The sequence below is a fragment of the Acanthaster planci genome, linkage group LG20, assembly GCF_054643075.1.
Source record: "Acanthaster planci isolate LZ-2023a linkage group LG20, COTS_SCS, whole genome shotgun sequence".
Lineage (NCBI taxonomy): Eukaryota > Metazoa > Echinodermata > Asteroidea > Valvatida > Acanthasteridae > Acanthaster > Acanthaster planci.
The window spans coordinates 2324324-2343445 of record NC_141796.1 but is presented as its reverse complement, the minus strand read 5'-3'; the positions used below and the strand labels follow the sequence as shown (position 1 = coordinate 2343445).

Sequence of the window (19122 nt, the reverse complement as noted above, 5' to 3'; positions counted from 1 at the left end):
GGTAATTTCTCGGTAATTCTAATGTTTTATGGATAAATATCCACACTAACACAAGGGATAACATCAAAGCCTTTCAGCAAAATGGAGAGATCGTCGAGTCTCTCCGATGATTTTACTCTATATCAGCAAATAGTGTAGATCTGTTTCTTAATTGGGTAATCGAATGGAGACTAGTGAGGGAGCTCTTTCTCCCATAGTGCTGAAGAGACAAATTAAAAAATGGCACTAAAGTCACTGCCTAATATTTTCGTCATTTAGGCTGGAACATCGACTGGCGAAATTCTGCAAAACAAAATTAGCCGAGCTTTTGATGAGGACAAGACAAGCTCTAGCTCTATATTCCACAAACCTAGGCTGAGGAGTCAATCCAACTTCAAAATGCGACTCCTGCCATATTTGCCTCTGAGACTGAAGATAAATAAGTCAAAATTTAGAGCCTAAAATAAAACTGGAGCATTATGCAACACTAGAAAAAACAGTCAAAACATTGATGCCACAACTTTGGTTAAGACTGCGTAGAAAGGGCACTAAATATCAGATGTATCTTTTGGCTGTAGTTTCTAGTTAATGCGGCTATAAGAGAGTGGCTTTTTAGTGTCAGTCCATTTTCTTTTATGACATACTGCCAATATTTTCAGGTCCAGGATTCTAATCTATTATGCAGTGTTAGAAGTCACAAATGTTGAGACTACGTCACCTCAGCTCGCAAAATGGATCTAAAAATTCCAGAATGATACATTGGGATAAATGCAAGACATTTATGATCGGTGATGGTTCCGAAGTTTGGGAGGACCACTCTGTTGTATTTTTGAAAAGACTTTCCAATGGTACATTTTTACAGGGTCCGGTACAGTTTTCCGAAGGGGGCGACAGAATGGGTGATCTGCTGATAGAGCAGAATATAGGTGAGGAAATTTAGACGTAATTTATACTTCGAAACAGTTCAAAGAAAATTGGACTAGTTGATATTTTAACTACTGAAAATATGCGCTTTTCGATTTCGACGGATTCTACAGGCACTCATGCCTATGCTATTAGGCCTACCCTGTTAATCAGATCCATAAATATTTCCATAAGCCATATCTCAGCTTCTTCGAGGGGATACATTTAAGAAAAATATTAAATAACGGGGAAATAACCATCTCTACCCTCACTAGGTACTAGTCTAATGGTGGAAAGGGGCAAATGAAGTTAGAGACCTGCCCCGAGATCATGACATGTAGCCCGCTGCCAGATTCGAAATGATTGGTAGTCACTCAATTTTAAGCCTCGTATTGAACAGAGTGATGATAAATGGTGCCTCGTTTTCACAGACGGAGTGGAAGTTATCGTTGGCATTTACAGCAACATACAAGACGAGATCACCTGGAATATTCCTACTGAGCAGCTTTGGTACTACAGTGGTAAGATAAGTCTTGATGACACAAAAGATATCTCCGTTTAGAGGAGTCCAGCACGCTTTTACACACAACAGCCACATGCACTAAGCCGTCATTAGATAGCGCCATCAAGAGGCCAAGTACGGCTTCACTAGGGACAGAAAGGAATTGCTCTTACACGCGGTGACCATGATGCCATAATCACTGACAGTAGAACCCATTAATTAATGACGGTAAGCATTGTAGCAGCTATTGTATACGGAGTCACTGTCGTCATTGAAGGGAGCCATCAAGAGTGTCTAGTGAAACGTCAGTTGCCAATGTTGCCGGTTATCTAGTTTGCCAACGGTCCATTTTAACTCTAGCCCCTCCCCTTTTAGGAGGAGAACCACCGTTTGATTCAGACGTAACCGAGACCATTGAGCTTCTACAAAGCATTCCTGTTGGAATCCTGGCTGCAATGAGCGTGTTAGCAGCCCTAGGTATGGCTCTGGCCGTCATGTTTCTAGTGTTCAACGTCTGGAAACGAAACGAAAGGTTGGTGTGATGACAAATATTGAGACTATGGACAGGGTAACGAGCGTTTCCGCAAAATAAGTAAAATAAGTAATCAGAGAGCGTGCAGGAAATGTGGTTTTAGTGTCGCTTTTACTCTCTAGACATTTTGCGTAGATTAACCTCCTTCCATTCTTGTGTAAGACACAATTTCTAGAGTACATGCGGCCAAATCACCACCAAATTTGAACGGTGATGATTGATGCATAGAAATGTACATAATGCCAACAATAATTGATCCTTCTCGTGGGAATAAAATCATCCTTACAAGATGGATGCAAGACAAGAGATCCCGTTGCTGGTAAAGAAGTGGCCCCAGACCGATGACGCTGAGTGGCAGTACACGGATAACAGTATTGCAGACCGCAGCTGAATAACCGCCCGGCGCGTTGGCATCTGCCAAGTTGTCATCGCCTGAGTTATTTATCGACTAATTCAAGGTTGACAATAAACACCGTCATCTACATAGCTCATTGTCTCAGAGTGTCATGTTTTTGTGAAGTCCAACAGTAATCTCCATCTTCTAGGAAATTTCAAAGATCCAAATGTTCCTTCAGTGACGAATTTCATTTCTCGATTATTACAGACAAATCAAGATGTCAAGCCCAAAGGTGAACAACATCATCGCAATTGGTATCCTGTCGGCATACCTCGGTGTTGTTCTGCTCGGCATCGATAAATCCGTGGTGGACGAAAAGGCTCTTCTCGTTATTTGTAGGGTAAGAGGCCCTTTTTGAAATGAATTATTACAGTAATTGAATATCCGGAATTGATAAACGGACTACCTATGGGGTGTTTCAACGTTGTCTCTTGGTTTCAGACGCGTTCTTGGATAATTCCTGTGGCGTTCACTCTGGCGTTTGGAGGAATGTTCACCAAGATGTGGAGAGTGTATAGTATCGTCATCGCCAACAAGACCAAGAGAAAGGTGATTATTTTCCAAAGACCATTTCAAGCTCTTGACTCATCGGCTTTGTTGAATAGTGTTATCCTAAAGGAGAGGCTGGTGGATGGGGTATTCCAAACATTCCGAACAAAGATTGCTTGCCTGTGCTCAGCTTGACCTGTGTCAAAGAGGACGCGAGCTTTTCCCGCACGCGGCGAGTCCCTACCAAAGGAAATCATAACGATTGCCGTGTTCAAAAAATTAATCCTTTGTTCTGGCAGGGAGCAGATAGGAAAGGATTTGCTATATCACCCTAGTCAATCCCTACAGGTCACTCAAAAACTTTCTATAGTGTATTTATCTATCTGTATATCTGATTGTTTACTACCTTTTCAAATAGTAAAGAGTCGCGTAAATTTGTAGCACTCCGGTGTTAAACTTCTAACAATACTGAGAGCATTATGCACCTCTAGACCGGAAATAGCACGCAGAACAAAGGGAAAGATCCCATACAGAGGAGCAGCAAAGATAGCAGTGGCGTAAGTCTGAAGGGCGGGTGGGGTTGATGACTTGCCTGGCCAAGAAAATTTGAAAAGCGGGGGGGGGGGAGATATTTCGCGATAGGGATATATATCTGTAATGTTTATCAAAGTTGCGTAGACTCTTACAGCAGAATGGTATATTGATTTGTTTTTAAACAGTGATTTCCCTTTTTAGTGATTTTTAGTGCACACATTAAAAATGTTGGAAAATCGTGACAATTCGTCACAATCCGCTGTAACGTTTTTTGCGTATCATGGATGATAATTCAATAGACCACCCCCACCTCAAAAAGTGGGGAATATATACTCCCCCGGGGATTTACGCCAATTGAAGATAGACTGTCCACGTTATTTCCAAGTGCAAATCCAGGACCAGTTTGGGGGGATTTGGTTTGGAGGGATAGAACAAATTGGGGAATTCTTGAATATGTAAACTTTTGTGACATTTCTGATTGCTGAGGCTACATTATGGTGGCTTTTACACATTTATAGATTGAAAGGGAAATAAGATTTCCTCAAAAAATCAGACCCTTTTCCCGTTACATTTCACAAATAAGGCACCCCAGTGTTAGGATCCGCCTATGATAATTCCCCTTTTTCTCGATCGACAAGGTCATCAAGGACTACTATCTCTTCGGCATCATCGCCGTGCTGCTGTTGGTGGATTTTGCCATACTCGTCCCCTGGCAGATCATCGATCCAATACACATCGAGGAAGACAGAGCTCCCATAGCTCAAGTAACTGAGAGATTACTTCAAATTATGAGTACTCCATTAAGAGATGCAATTTCATGCTGATCTATGTGTCCATTTTACTGCACTGTATTCATGCATTCTCATCTGTTCTCGTGGTTTCACGTAGACCGTTGAAGATCTGGAACACCACCAGCAGCGCGTAGAGCTGCGCGTCATCTGCACGTCGAATAACAACACCATATGGACCCTCATAATTGTCATTTACAAGGCGTTTGTCGTCGTCTTTGGTGCCTTTCTGGCATGGTCGACCAGGTAAAAAATAATAATAAAAACACCTGCGAAATAATGTGAAATAAAACGGACAAAAATAAATCACAAAAACGAGAGAAACGATGTGAGGGAGGAAGGCGAGGAATATCATCAATTCGAAAGGAAAAACTTCGGAACTGACCCCTTTTTTACTGGCTACACTGATCAATGCTTTGCTCCCCCCGGAAAAATTCTGCCAATGCTAGTGACCCATGTCCTCTATCAACGATATGGCTGTTTGGTGCTCCACTTGAAGGTCGGACCCGCCAAATTATGCAGATTGTGGCTCTCCTTTCGTGGATTAGAGCTCGGCGAGGAGCAAACTATGATATAAAATATCATTTTTGACGTTGCATTATTATTATTTGTCTTAAAATATTTTAATGCATCAGGAAAATGTATATAGCAATTTTAAATTAAGGCTTGAGTACTGAAATATTGTATTTTGAAATAGGGTTTTTAGATCGTGTTGTGTATCTTAATCCAACCTTTGGTTGCAAATAGTATTAAATCATCAATCATATATGTCAGTTTTTTTAAAGTCCTTCTCAGGCCGAATGATAGTAAGTAATTTAATGAGTTGATTCTTTATTTATCCATTCACGTTGTTTGAAGTACGTTTCCGAGTATAATGTACTACCAAAATAGAATGATGACAGCATTCCTGTGAAGGTTCGTAAACGGATAAACGCACATGAGGTGACTCCCATTAAGCTGGAGCAACGCACAAGAAAGTAAATCTTACATATCACTGCTGTGACTTTTCAGCGTTTATGAGTCTTACAGATTTTCCAGTTTTTTAACTTCCGGTTGAAAACAAACACACACACACAAAACAAAGAACAAATATAAAAAACGGTTGGACGCACATCACCGTATGAATCATTTCTCATAATTCTTTATATACTGTCTGAAGACATGACCTAATTTATCAGTCATCTGTTTCACAGAAATGTCAAAGTGTCTGGCTTGAATGATAGCCATTACGTGGGCTTGTCCGTCTATAACACCGTCATCTGCTGTGTGGTGGCCGCTGCGCTATCTTTCTTTAATGCCTCGTCACCTGGCGTGACCTTTGCCCTCGTCTCCGGATTTATGCTCTTCTGCATAACGCTGTCCCTGTGCATGTTACTCTTTCCGAAGGTAAGGACCCACAGGAAATTTGTGGTGTTAGTGGATTTTTTTTCCTGAATTTTGATTTTCAATAGCATTTCTGACTGCTAATAATTCAACTTCTTATTTTGGAAAAAGAGGGTTGCCCTGAGAGTTTTCAGGAATCAATTTTTAATTGAGGGGAAAAAGTCCTCTAAAGCAACAACAAATTCGAACTTTGCAATGGTGTGGAGCTCAGAGTTCACAAATGAAATTTCTCGCAAAAGGTGTCTGTTGAAATACGTGATCGCTCTTTTCCGTTGTACCCGGCAAGTGGGTGATGGGCACAAGCTAACTTTTACTCCCGGTATTTTTCGCGAGGATCTTGTACATGAGGCTCTTGTAATGAACCTATATCCGCAAACTTTCCCGTTTATAGACGCTATAACGTGGGTGTTCCTCATCACTTTCCAAATAGCGACTAAAGCGACTGCTGTGTACTAGAGTGCAGCCTCTTTCCCATGGGTATGATCTTGCCACACTATGTTGGTTCTCACCACGCCCGTCGTGATCTTTGAAGGAACGTGCGGGCAGCCTAAAAACAGTCAAGGTTGACTGAATTGACTTTATGAGGTCGGAGCCTGCGAGTGGATCCGGAAGCAAACCAGCACTACGAGAAAGCGTCTTTATTTAATCCATGGAGTCTCAAACTATGTCGTGACACTGACTGCATATGACTGAAAAACACTCGTGATGTTCTCAAAGAAAGATACATTGACCTACCTCCCAGCTCTATCTCTGTTAATAGCACCCTCTCTCGATCAAAGAGCGTATTTATTGTTATGGATTCCTCGACCATTGGAGGCGCTATACACCTTAAGCACTCAGGCCTGCCCACCGTCTACTTTAAAGATTATGAATCGCATACAGAAACACGAGCAATTTAATTAGTAGTGATGGCTGACATTTCATTTCTGTTTCTGTTTTAGTCTTTGATATCATCCTGCTTGTTGTAATTTGCTCCATTGTTGCTACAGGTGATTGCCGTGTATCGCAAGACTGCAGTTGGCGACGAAACCTTCACGGGGTTGAAAATAGGAACAACGATGGTGCCTACGATTTGTCACAAGGCAGCGCAAGGCGGGGACATACCCACGACAAGCACTCACCGAACCGAAAATCAACACAACTGATGGATATGAAACACATTAAGAGTGGCCAGGTTGTGGTTAGGGCTTGGAAGATAAACCCAATGCGAAGTCGATTTCGCAGCCTAACAAGGGAAAAAATCATTTGCAAACTGTATTTCCTCTGTGTCAGGGTTACGGTTTTTCTTAATAAGAAGAAGTTCGATTATAACTGAGTTTGTGTGCTTACCCATTCAAACAACACAACAACGAGGGTTGGGCCAAGAGCAATATGCAGCCTACAAAGATAAAGAAATTAATGTTCAACCCTCTATGGGTCGAATTGAAAGTTCGCTGAGGATTGCCGACACTGATAGGAAAAACGTTTCTTTATCGATAATGTGTCTAATGTGTCATATTGAACTTATTTGTTTTTAAAACATGGAGGTTTTCAAAAATGCATATCTGTATGCTTAATAATGGGCACTTTCCAACAATGTAGTGCCTACGGGAGTTCGTATTTCAGGATACTGGTGGAAAAGTGTTGATAAGTATTAATGTGAAAAGGTTGAAAACTTTTGACGACCCCTAAGGAGATTATGTTTTTTCTTACTACTCCTGTTGAATTCAACTCCTGGGATTTCTGTTCAATGGAGTAATTTTTCGGGAAAAAAAACCTTTTATCTCTGCATTTTGGCGGATGATATTACGATCCAAACGGTTTGCTTATCAGTTCCATTGATAGTGCTTCCCTCTGGTGCATGAGGGATCGCCGAGATTTAAAGATTTATCACAGGTACTAGTAAACGAAGCTGATTTAAACAGGAAGCTGAGGAATCGGAAATAGACATTGAAGTCATGTTACAAATCTCTGGCCAGTGTTAAAGTGTTCAAGAAATAGTTATTGTGCATGAAACCTGATACGTTTCAACGTGTAAAACCTTTTGGGGGGCTAGGTGAAATTAGAAGTGCACTTTCTAAACGTCTGTTCGCAGTGTGAACCCCCCAAATCTATTAATGAAAAACATTTCTGGCGAAGGCTTAATCCCATGTAAAGGATCGTAAAATTTGTATTAGCCTGAAAAGCGAAAAGCACCAATTATTATACCACAACGCACGTAGTAACAGCAAATTAGAAGTACTGTGTTTTGGGGTTGTTTTTAACCCCCCATCCACAGATTCTGTGTCCTCATTGGCTGAGAGCCCTTCACGTGACACTTGCTAGTTTTACTTGTTTTGCAGCAACACTTTAAGAATGACCCCCAGCAACGAAAAAGAGAGCTGTGCACGAACGAGATTATCCACGGACCATTTTATTTTAGTAGACCACTGACCACTCAAAGTAATCAACTCATCCAAGGTTAGGCTTAACAATGTTATGAATGTGGAAAGGCAACAAAATATGCACAGTAAACTTTGGCACTTTTTTCCCCTTTGAGTAAGATTTATTTTGATTTAATTGGAGATCTCAATGGAGATACGTACTGAAAAAAGGGGCTGTAATTTGACTTACGTTCATGGTGATGTTTCATCTCAAAAATGATGTTTCAATGGGTTTCTTTTGTTAAAACCGTGCCCTTCCATGTCGCTGAAAATGAGATTAAATCTGCCTGCGGGGACCCACAATATCAACAAGGCCTGTAAAAGTGCTAAATATGATGCCATCGTACTTTCAAAGTACATTGCCTTTGGAGACAAAAGGTTGGTTTCTTGGCTTTCTTGCATTTTGTTTTCAATTCACAATTCACTGAGTACAAAATCTGCACGTGGGGCTGCAATTTCTTTCCCACTCTCATTACAATTGAAAATAATGGGACTGGACTCGTGTTGATATTGAAGATGTCATAAATGGGATCTGACAAGCAAGTCTTTCAAAGGAGATCTTTGGAAGACCCGGAACAGCTGATCATAATCGGTTTGCCTCGTGGGTTTTTCAAGTGTCATGCAGGGTTTGAACATAGGTGCACACCGAAGGGAGTCACGCACCTCTACCCACCTACGTGATGTCAACATCTGCGGGCGTTTCCGGAGTGGATTTCCCCTAAGGAATAATACGAAAGGGGGGTTAAAAGACAAGACAAGTAAAAAAAAATGATGCCATTTAAATACTCTGGGTGTTAACGTAGGACTACACCCAGTTTGGTGTAGTCTTCTGACAACACTCGGCGGGAATGTTAAATTAATTTAAAAAACTTGTTTTTTGCAGTGTTCGTCTGACACAGTGTGGCCCTACCAACAACAGAAAAGACAAACACTAATGCCTTTCCTGCCGCATGACGTCGCAATCCCCATCAATGGAAGAATTTTGAGAAGCCAATACATGCAAACTCTGGTGACACCTACTTCATTGAGTGACGTCACAATCCTCGCCACAGTCGTCTTTTTTGTTCACTAAATGGTACAATCTTCAAACTACACTCCACGACAGTGACAAATGGAATATCTATCCATGGGAGTTTTGAATATGCCAGGTGGGCAATTTCAGTTATCGGGAAATTGTGTTAAATAAAAACACGTCAGAGCTGTCGCACTTCGTTTCTTATTGTGACGCAAAATGTGTCGAGCTGCGCCAGCGTTGAAAACAACATCAGTAAACCCAATGCTTCAAACTACGTCACTGTTATCGGCGAAACACACAACGCACAAATAACCTTAACAGGTATTCCTTGCCTGAACTTTAAAGGCATTCCATAGACTTTGTCTAAAAGGGTAGAAACGGGTAGACTTTGCCCGATGTTCCTGACTAAACACTAAAGTATCCCCAATGCACATGTGTAGGGTCTAATCAAAGGCAACCTAAGGACAACCCGCTGTCAGACTCATGGTCTGTGAAAGCACTATACATTTTATATCAGACTGAAGACTTGGTTCATTGATTAACACAAAATGAGCATAAGGAAAGAGTACGCAAACCCTTTTAAACAGTCATACCCGCAGTGTTAAATCTACTCTCTAAATTCCAAAGAGTAAAGATTCAATCCCTCCGATTGAAATTAAGGACCAGACGAATTGGAGTGAAATTTCTTCGCTAGGAAAGATTGAAATTTCACCCGAGCTTCTACTGGAGGGAGCTATTTTCTGCCTTTTTTCAGTTTAAATTCAAGGTGATTTTCAATCTAAAACGTCTTGTCCTAATTTCACTCTTTCCAATTCAGAGAGTATATTACGCACCATATCTCAAGCAGGGATTCCACACGGTGTCAATCTAACACCGTACCTTTAGCAGTATGCCCAAGACATGCTCAATATTTATCCCAATTCACCCATACATTAAATTGAAAACAAATGGCAAGAAGATGGCTAACTTTCCAAGTAAGATTTCTTTTACAGACAACAGTCTAATCTGCGGCTGACTTGGTTTGTAATAAATAAAATGGCAAAAAGCAAGTGCAGCAAATTAACAGATCAGCTTGGTCTAGATTAAAAAGTAGTAACAAAACGTTCAAAAGCTTACTGTGAAAGTTCAAAGTGGAGACATAAACTACAAAGGGATGGCGATTCTACACCGGTATTTTCTCAAGCATTTTCCTCCGTTTCGTGTATGTTGCCAGCGTTCTGGCGGCAATTTATAGAAATCTAGTCTATTTTGGTAACAGTATGAAGCAATGAACCATCAAGCGTATGATGCTGTTAATATGCGATTTTTATTTTTTGGTGTAACGTTAACACCTCTGTGTTTATCAGAGGCAAGACCTGTCTGATGCTGCTCTTTGTAGAGACGGAGCAAGGGCGTCAATCCGTTTCGAACAGTGGGGACATAGAACAAATGGTAGATGCTCTGTGGTGTGATCTGAGACAATCTTTGGCTAATAGCCAGGTTTTTTTTGCAAGGCATATATTTTCATTTAGGTTTAGGAAAAAAGTCGGGGCCAGGGGACAATTAATATAGTATTCCCCCACTTAGAAAAAAGGGGGGGGCATGCCCCCTGTTCCCCAACGACTAATGCCAGTGACTGAAGGTATCAATTTCACTATGGTTTGAAAGCATTAGCAGTGCACTTATGAATGAATTACGTACAGCGTAAATCTGTCATATTACTTCATTCAATCATTTGCTCTAATCTACGAGAATTACAGATGCACTTTAGTTTAATATAGTTCAGTTTGGTTTATTTCCATTCATCCATTTATCTTGTAGTGACATAAAACTTTCTGTTATTGTTTTGCCAAATTATTGAATTCAATAGAATTTGTCAGAGGGATTCCTCCCTAACCTTCAGCTCCAAAGAGTCTTATTATGGATACGTTCTTCACATCTAACTTGTGATAAATATTAGGCAATTTCCCAACTGAAAAATCAATTGCTCATTACTCTTACGTTGCTTAACACTGGATGAAACGATTTTGTAAGTATAAGGAAGGTAAGCATAAGACAAACACGCAACAAAAACAGAACTCAAAATTACTTTAAAGGTGCCGATGCAACCACGAGGCCTGCCATCCCTCAAGCTAGTCTGAACTGTTTTTGAAGGACTGACTGAACCAACTGTTCGGACCTAATTCAACGAACGATTTCGTCCACACGAAAGCCACGTCCAAGAATTTGGTTTTCTGTATTCATTAAATAAGGAAATGAATTTCCAGAACATTTACTCTTAATCATTCGAATGGAAGCCAGTTGAACAAATAATCACTATGGGAAGGGAGAACTCCCGGACGAAATGATAAAACCTCAGGCCTACAACATTTGCAATTTTCCGAGCAAAGCAATCAAAATATGCTAAGGGTGACTCTTCATATTTTTCTCTCTCTCACAAATGCACCAGTGAGAAAATATTCCATTAACAAACATGGAGCCGGGGACAATAAAAACGCAATCATCGCAACAAGAGAGAAGAGAGACTGACCACTTTCGACTGATGAAAATACTTTAGCCCTCTTGGGATGAAAACTCATTTAGTCAAGTGCTTTATTTAATGTGGTTTCATGTTTCCTGTTCCTGACACTCTGGTGAGGCAATTAACTGATATTGATGCGAATGCTCAAGATCATAACCAGTATTAAATGATGCAAATCGTGATATCAACGCTACAAGAAAAAGTGCAAAGGGCTACTTCGGTGACTTGTGGCATTATTAGAAGAAATATATATCAGTTTCTTAAGCAAGGACTCCTGTACGGGATTATGATGACGAAGATGAGGGTGATGCCTCTCCATAACAAGTTGACGATATTAACTTCTTAATTTCACAACGCCAAGCTAACGCTTGGCGGAAACGTAAGGACCAATACGCATGGTCAAAAGCGAAAGGGGGAAGTCTCCCACGCACCAATCTGTACTTTCTCTTAATGAAGATTTTTTGTCGACATTATCAGATTTTCGTAAAGAAAGTAATTGCCCACACGTGGGGAAAATGGGGGCGGCAGTGCGCTGCATGTGCACAGATATTATATAAGTCGACTCAACTGTAGACGACCACCACAATACCACCGGTCGTGTATCTCATAAGGACGCGCATGCTGAACCTCAAGCTCATTTTAACCGTCTTTTCCTCTGCTACAAACTGATCTCTTTCTTAACGCCCCAGCATCGCCATACAAATCAGCAAAGCAGGACCCAGGACGCCTTTAAAAGAATAAAAAGGTGGGTGAGTCTTTGTTTCAATAGTCTCGTTTTTCAGCAACGATTTTTTCTTTGTGCAGGCAGATAAAGTGAACCAACTCTGTCCTTTCAGTGGAACGATGGGCGCTTGTACGCTATAGGCATATGTATCTCTATTACAGGAGTTGATGGTCGTATTTTTTCTTGCACACTTTGGCACAGGCACAGAGTGGATTGTAATAGAAGCTTACGCTCAGAGAAAAGAGCATGACAATAATCTTTTCTCTTTCGCTGGAATTTTGTTTAGCATTCTTTTTGAGTTGTAATCCTTCCTTCAAGCGCTCCGGACAACCATTGACAGCTCTTGCGAAAACATCCGGACTATTTCCGGTGTTTCCACAAAAACACAAAAACAATGGACTGGCTGGTTGTACACATTTTGAGCCGCTAACAAGATTGCGGCCAAGCCGTGGCTTCCCTAAAAAAGAACAAAGAACGTACCTGCATTGTGCTCCTCGACAAAAGATTAATCTGATGAAACGTTTGCGTGCTGTAGGCAGTAGATGTGTCAGCGAAAATTTTATAAAACCATGAGGGAAAGTAAACGTTATCACGTAGTTGGGGCTTTCCCAGGCATAACATGAAGCACCAACTTTACCTTCTTACATGTAAAAGCTTCAGCTGGAAAGAAATGATAAAAACTATACATATGCAGCAAGGTACGAGACGGAGAGAACCCCCTGCTTTGTGTTGGTCATTGTCTTGCAGGAATCTAGGGAATTCCTTTCAGACATCTTGGGGGGGGGATGTGTTAAGTAACAATAGTCTGGAATGTGTAAAGGGATTGGACATGTTGGGGGGGTACCCCTCGGTCTCATTTCTTGCTGGGTATATAAAAATCAGATCAGGCGTCGACTAAAACGTAGACTACCTATGCTAGATCCTTTGTTGCAAATACTCTGGACAAATTTATTTGATGCCGTTACAACAGTAACACCAATCAAGAGACCTCTAAAACTGTAACTTACTTACACTCGGGCTTAATGTAAAAAGGTTCTTTCCTCATGGTCTGTTGTGAATTGCTGCTTTTTGTGTAAAAAACCTTTGAACACTACTGCATGGTCTGGTTTCTAATGGTCGACACTTTTTTAAATATATTTTTTTAATTCAATGTAGACTTCAACACTGATGAAATGATGTGCAGTTCGAGGGGGCGGCTTATTAAGTTAGGAACCTCAAATTAATTTTTTCGACACTTGGGTATCTGTATTTGTGGAAACGCCAAAACTAACCTTTTAACCGAGCTCAGCATTTTTAAAAGTCTAAAAAAAGACTCCAAATTAAATCAGCGAAAGATTTGCATTACATTTGTATTAAATGTATGTGACAGAAGTAGAGATGATTTGATGTATTGAAAGCAAATGAACATGGCTAATTAATTAAGAGGTAGCAAATTACATGTTCCGCTTATCACGACTTAGTCCAGACGTCATTTTTGCGTGTGTCACTGGGCGCCATTTCGCATGTCCGGGATCCTTTGCCCTGCACTTGTTACCCTTGTCTTGGGTATTCGTACTCAAATAAATTGTAGTTAATGATTCCCCTTGTTTGTCTCGTTTGGTCAATAGATGAAATCACCCTCACGCAAAGCAAGTCTGTTTCCTTTTCATGTGGACTTTGAATACAATTTTTTCTTTTCAATATTCACGCTATATTTGTGGTTCATCTGGTATTGTTGACAAGAAGCAGTTACAACCATGTGATAGATGTGATTTGCAATAAACCAAATAACAACTGGAAGACACAAATACAAATTCAGAATCTTGAAGAAAATTAAAAGACTTAACTAACCATAACTATATAAATAGAATTCACTGGGCAAGGAAGAGTATCTTTATCCAATATTAAGGTTGTCAAGAAAAATAACTTGTAACTCTGGGAATATCACTCGTCAAGATTTCAGGACAAGCTCTTTGAAACTTATTTTCAAAGAGGAGTTATACCTGGTCGAATTTTCAGACTTTTAATCCAGTCGTGACTAATGATGATCACTAGACAAACTGCGAATGCTGCTCTAAAGGGATGCATGCGATTGCTCACCAGCGCTAACATATTGTAACTTGTAAAATTTATAAACCTGCGTAACGTCTTAGATGGACTCGATAGCTTGAACCTGAGACCTCTTTGCTTTTGCTTTCCCAAAATATAAACTAAGAAGACAAGCATTGGGCCTAATGCGACCTGGACATCAACGTGGTTTAGTTTACAGGAGAGAAGTCTTAATTCATCGCCGCTGTTTTCATATGCATGGGATGTCGTCTTGTTTTCTAGGGGAGAATATGAAAAAAAGAAGTAGAAAAGTAAAATGTCACTTTTTTGGCAACCGAACTGGCGTTCGCTGTTTACATTTTACGTTGTACAACCACCGGACCAATACTGGGACGCAGGCGCTCACTTGACATCCGGTTTGAGTAGGCCAGCTTAAGTGCGATTGTAATGGTCCGTGAACATTCCGCTCCTGATGCTCGGCTTGATCACCTGTTTGATCAGAATCGGCTTCGTCGAGACGTTATCTCTCTTGCAGGCGGTTTAAGGTACTAACGGGGTCTTGGAATTTGAGCAGTTTAATCTTTCTCCCATCGTCCTCAGTTCCTCCCTCATGTTTGTTTGATGTGTGGGTCGTTACATTACACGGCACAAAATTTCAACGTGGAACGTTGCACTGGCCATCGTTGCCCTTTTCAAGACCGCGCGTTCAAATTTTGCTATACAAGTAGGCTTTCTTTTCTTGTGGCGCTTATGCTGTTAAGGGTCAAATTATTATTGTCAATGTTTCAAAATGTCATTACACCAACCCGCTGTTCGAATCAATGTCTTTATATACACAGCCGTCATGTTACAGCAAACACGCATGGTCTTTTATATAAAATGGTGGGTCTTGCCGGGGGAACTTCATTGATTTATTACTTCCGCTCCGCACGCGGTCAACCCTTTCTGACTGTTGAATACATTTTTAAAATGCTTGTCGCTAATGCACACTAAGGACTTTTTTTTAAATAAAATGTTCGCTTTTCTTAAACCTCTAAGCCTACGGCTTCTAACTGTTGCCGAGTCGGTCCCCCCCCAGAAAAAAAGTGAAACGTCTGGTGTGATATTGTATCGTGGCCACTTTTTTCCTGGTGAGTAAATAAAATAAGGTAGACTGTGAAGAATTGTTGGAACTTTCAAACAACCAAAATATATTGATGGTCTTACACCCCTGCATACGACGTATCTATAACTTTGGGAAAAAAAAGACTCCCTTTTTTTGAGTGTTCATGAATACAACAAAAATCACCCCTTAGTGTCATAAAGTGTCAGAACCCCCCCCCCCTTCAATCTCCACAGCCGGTCACGTTATCCCCCAACAATCCCTAACTCCCACCCACCGATTTCCTGGCACCAATATAAGAACGCACACTAGATAGTTCGTCCGTCACAATGCAACACCAGAGGTTGTTGTGTATGACGTGGGCCTACTCTAAGTTGATGACAGTCAATCCGCCAGAGCTCGGAATTCACCATATTTCTTTTCTTCAAAATTATATTTTGAATGATATGGTTTCTTGTCATATTTCTTTCCAGTTTCTACTTATGATGATAAATAGAAATAAAGAAGCAAGAACTGTTTCACTAAAAAATGCTATAGTCGCAATATGAGAGCAGCCAGAAGAGAACAAGAAAAACGGGACACATATTTCCATTGATACTTCTTTTATGGTCTAATTTGACTGCGTTTATTTCAAACATTTCCTCTTTGACAGAGATGAGTCATATTTGGATATAGCAAAACGAACAAATCAGATTGTTGTCGCAGCAGTAGAGAAACTTCACGCACAGCATCAGACACCGTGGAACGTTTTGGCTTCAGCTGACAAACTGAAGTTTCACGGAGAAGGGTTGGGGATAGTGGAAGATGCAGACCCTCTAAGCAAATGAAAAAGCACTTTAAAGTACTCGCTAAGGAATTTCTTTTGTGATCAGAACTGTTTATTTGCCAATGTAGAGTTGAATTCATTTGGAAGGATTAGATTATGGATCGGAAAACCTTGCAGCGGCCAGAAATTTGTTTTTACAAGACCTTTCATTTCCATGGAAACAGTTGACCCCTACCTCACGAGTCGTTTCATTCTATATACGTGCTTCGGATCTCTCAGGAAAACCTCGCCGCTGAAGTCAATCAGACATGAATAAGTAATGTGTTTCGTCGTTTGTCAATCCTGCTTACCTTGGCCATGTTCGATTGACAGTGACGACTTGTTATTAAGTGATGCATGTGTGTTTCCACTCCTAGCGTGACCTTCAGAAGCTTGAGTGGTTAAAGTTATTTTTGGAGAGGCCGATGCCAGACACACAGATTGCATTGTATCTTACTATTTGGCTATTGATTTTAGGACAAAAATACTTCTACAGTATTTAACGATCATTCGTATTTTAGTCACTTAAGGGTCGGCATTCTGTTAAATTCTTGCCATTGTACTTGGCGTTTTCGATTAATAAAACAACAAATTTGATACCATTGCCAAGATTACGAGAATTATTTTTCCCCGAAACATTCGTAGACTAGGTACTATACATGCTTATAAAAGAATTATGTTACAGGAAACTGACATCATCAATCTGTCGCCTCCCAAAATCCAAACTGTGAGAATGTTCGAGTGAGGCTTGTTGTTTGGTTATCGTTGTAGCTTTAAGGATCGGATTTCGACCAAAGAGAACTAACCTGAAGCCCCGTCTCGGGTAAATTACGAACGTGTCATTACCCGGGGGTTGTCCCGTGGCTGTGCGACGTAGGGAGTTTGGCTGATGTAGGCGTCTTATTTACTCAGAAAAAAACGAGAGACTCAATATAAGTGTACAGCATCTTAGAGTATCGGTTGAAACGAAACACCTCAAATCGACTACGGGCGTACCGGGTTCGGGACTTAAGCGCGATGCAGATTGTGGGAGAAAAAAAAAAGCGGCAAAAGATTACACGGGAAACGTGGCCTTGGTTTTCGCGCCCGGGGCAGATGTTTGAACGCTAGCTCTGACACGTGTAGGTGCGAAGGCTTCCTATGGTGAAGGAAGATTTTTGCTGTGGGGGGGTCTATGCAGGCTGCGATTTATAGCGAACTGGCACGCAGGGGGATTCATATCCCTTCATTTCTAGCGAGGCCGAATGTATCATATTAGGAGCTCGGTCAAAGTGTATTTCCTGAGTCCTACATCTCGTGAAAAGCCAGTGAAAACTACTGGTGGTTTGGCCTTCGCCAAAGTTACGCGTACGCCTGCTCAGTATACCAAAATGGAATTTTCTAATTGGTGATGTTATCGATAAGTTTATAAAATACCATCGGGAGAGAATAAATATTTCCAAAGTATTTGGTTTATCCAAAACCCAAATTCTGTTATTACCGATGTTCAATTTCCAAAGTGGAAATATCACCCACTCTGTGCTGAATCCGAGAGTAATGTGATTTCTCATTTTCATTTTCGTGATGCATCTAGTGGCTAAGGTCAATTTTTTTTTTCTGATTCACACTGTCAAGGGTGTTCCACTCACGGTGGCAAATGTATGAATCGACAATACGCCTTTGGTGGGTTAAATTTGAATAAAATCTAGTACACAGATTTCTTTAAATTCACGTGAACGTAAAAATGTGAATTCTACTGAGGACACTGCTGTTTTTTCATTCAGGGCAAGCTTTTGCTCAGTTACATAAGAGACGCCTTGCACCGACACTGTTCTCAGTGGATGAGAAGGCCACAAAGGAACCAGTCCATTCCAGAGATGGTGGTCGCTATGCAAAGGTTTGCCCCGAGTGAAGAGGTACAGCAACAGTGTCTGTAGTCGGGGGAACTCATTTTTTTTAATATGTGCAACCAGGTAACTCAGTGGACCGGATTTTATTCAGATTTTAACTCGCAACAGCTTATTGTGGGAGTTGATGTCTCTGATCTCGACAGATTGTTGGTTCTCACCCAGTGGCAATGAAGGTTTTGGTTTAGTTCTGGTTACAGTTTTGTAGGCAAGATGTTTTGGCGCTTTTCCAAGATGAGATGATTGCTCTCAACAGAGGAGGGTCAAAGGAAAGAGATAGCCGAAGACAGGAATCCTGACCTCATTCGTTGTAAATCAGGACATATATAGCACCAACTTGCCTCATGAATCGTAATGGTTGTTGTGCGTTGTGGCTGCTATCAGAATCACCCTTATAGGATAAGTATTTTTCACTTCAACATCTTTCAGTTATTCAGTACCAGAACAACGGCCATTACTGGAGCATGTAAATTACGTGCTGGTTTGATGTCATTTAATACATACCAGCTTTGATATATTTTCCCATCTTCCATTGTTTTAAGGTGAGGAACTTGGACACAAACGAGCCCACAATCGATCCAAATACATGTAGTTCAAAGTAAGGGTAAAAACCAACAGTTTTGTTCAGCCAGGTTTCGAGAAGTGTCTTGACATAGTGTTCAAAAGTGAGACACAAAGTCAGTGCACAGAAAAGGGTATTAAGAATAGGACTGTGACATATTGGGCGGCATGGCGTGGTCAACGCCCGGGCGTTGGTCTGTGATAGCCTCTGTATGCAGATCCGATTGGTTGGGTGTTTTCCCGCCTTGAGGGCAAAATATTGTATAAAAACCACATTTCACACCGGATCCATCATTCGTTGCCCACAGTTTCATCTTTGGTTGGATATGCACCGAAAATTTTCGATTCATCAACCTCAATGTTGTGTGCCTCACCCAGAGTGTTAATCCACTAACCCACATTCAAGTTCCGTGACCCCAATTCGCGTTTCTTACCCCCGATTCCATTTTTTTCTTGTACGCATTTGTCTCGATCAGTGCGGGGAATCAACTCACACAGCACCCACTGGTTTGTCTAAACACACCGGAAGGCGGACAAAGGGTTTCCCTGTCCTAATTCATCCCGGTGCAGCCCCAGCTGCCTGCTAGGGCTC

General features: G+C 41.0%; 2 protein-coding genes across 2 annotated transcripts in view; both read left to right on the top strand.

The window, feature by feature from the left end:
* Positions 1–8591, top strand: part of LOC110975544 (gamma-aminobutyric acid type B receptor subunit 2-like) — a 31354-nt gene extending 22763 nt beyond the window's left edge. Inside the window, exons 8-16 of the mRNA XM_087130802.1 lie at positions 842–905; positions 1314–1403; positions 1760–1916; positions 2521–2653; positions 2755–2862; positions 3975–4100; positions 4225–4370; positions 5318–5510; positions 6497–8591. Coding sequence (XP_086986928.1) covers positions 842–905; positions 1314–1403; positions 1760–1916; positions 2521–2653; positions 2755–2862; positions 3975–4100; positions 4225–4370; positions 5318–5510; positions 6497–6652 — 1173 coding nt within the window. The 3' untranslated portion in view covers positions 6653–8591. The remainder of the gene's footprint in view (positions 1–841; positions 906–1313; positions 1404–1759; positions 1917–2520; positions 2654–2754; positions 2863–3974; positions 4101–4224; positions 4371–5317; positions 5511–6496) is intronic.
* Positions 8592–11991: 3400 nt separating this feature from the next.
* The window catches only part of LOC110975576 (uncharacterized), a 40005-nt gene continuing 32874 nt past the window's right edge, over positions 11992–19122 (top strand). Inside the window, exon 1 of the mRNA XM_022228161.2 lies at positions 11992–12169. The gene's annotated coding sequence lies outside the window, so the exon portion shown is untranslated. The remainder of the gene's footprint in view (positions 12170–19122) is intronic.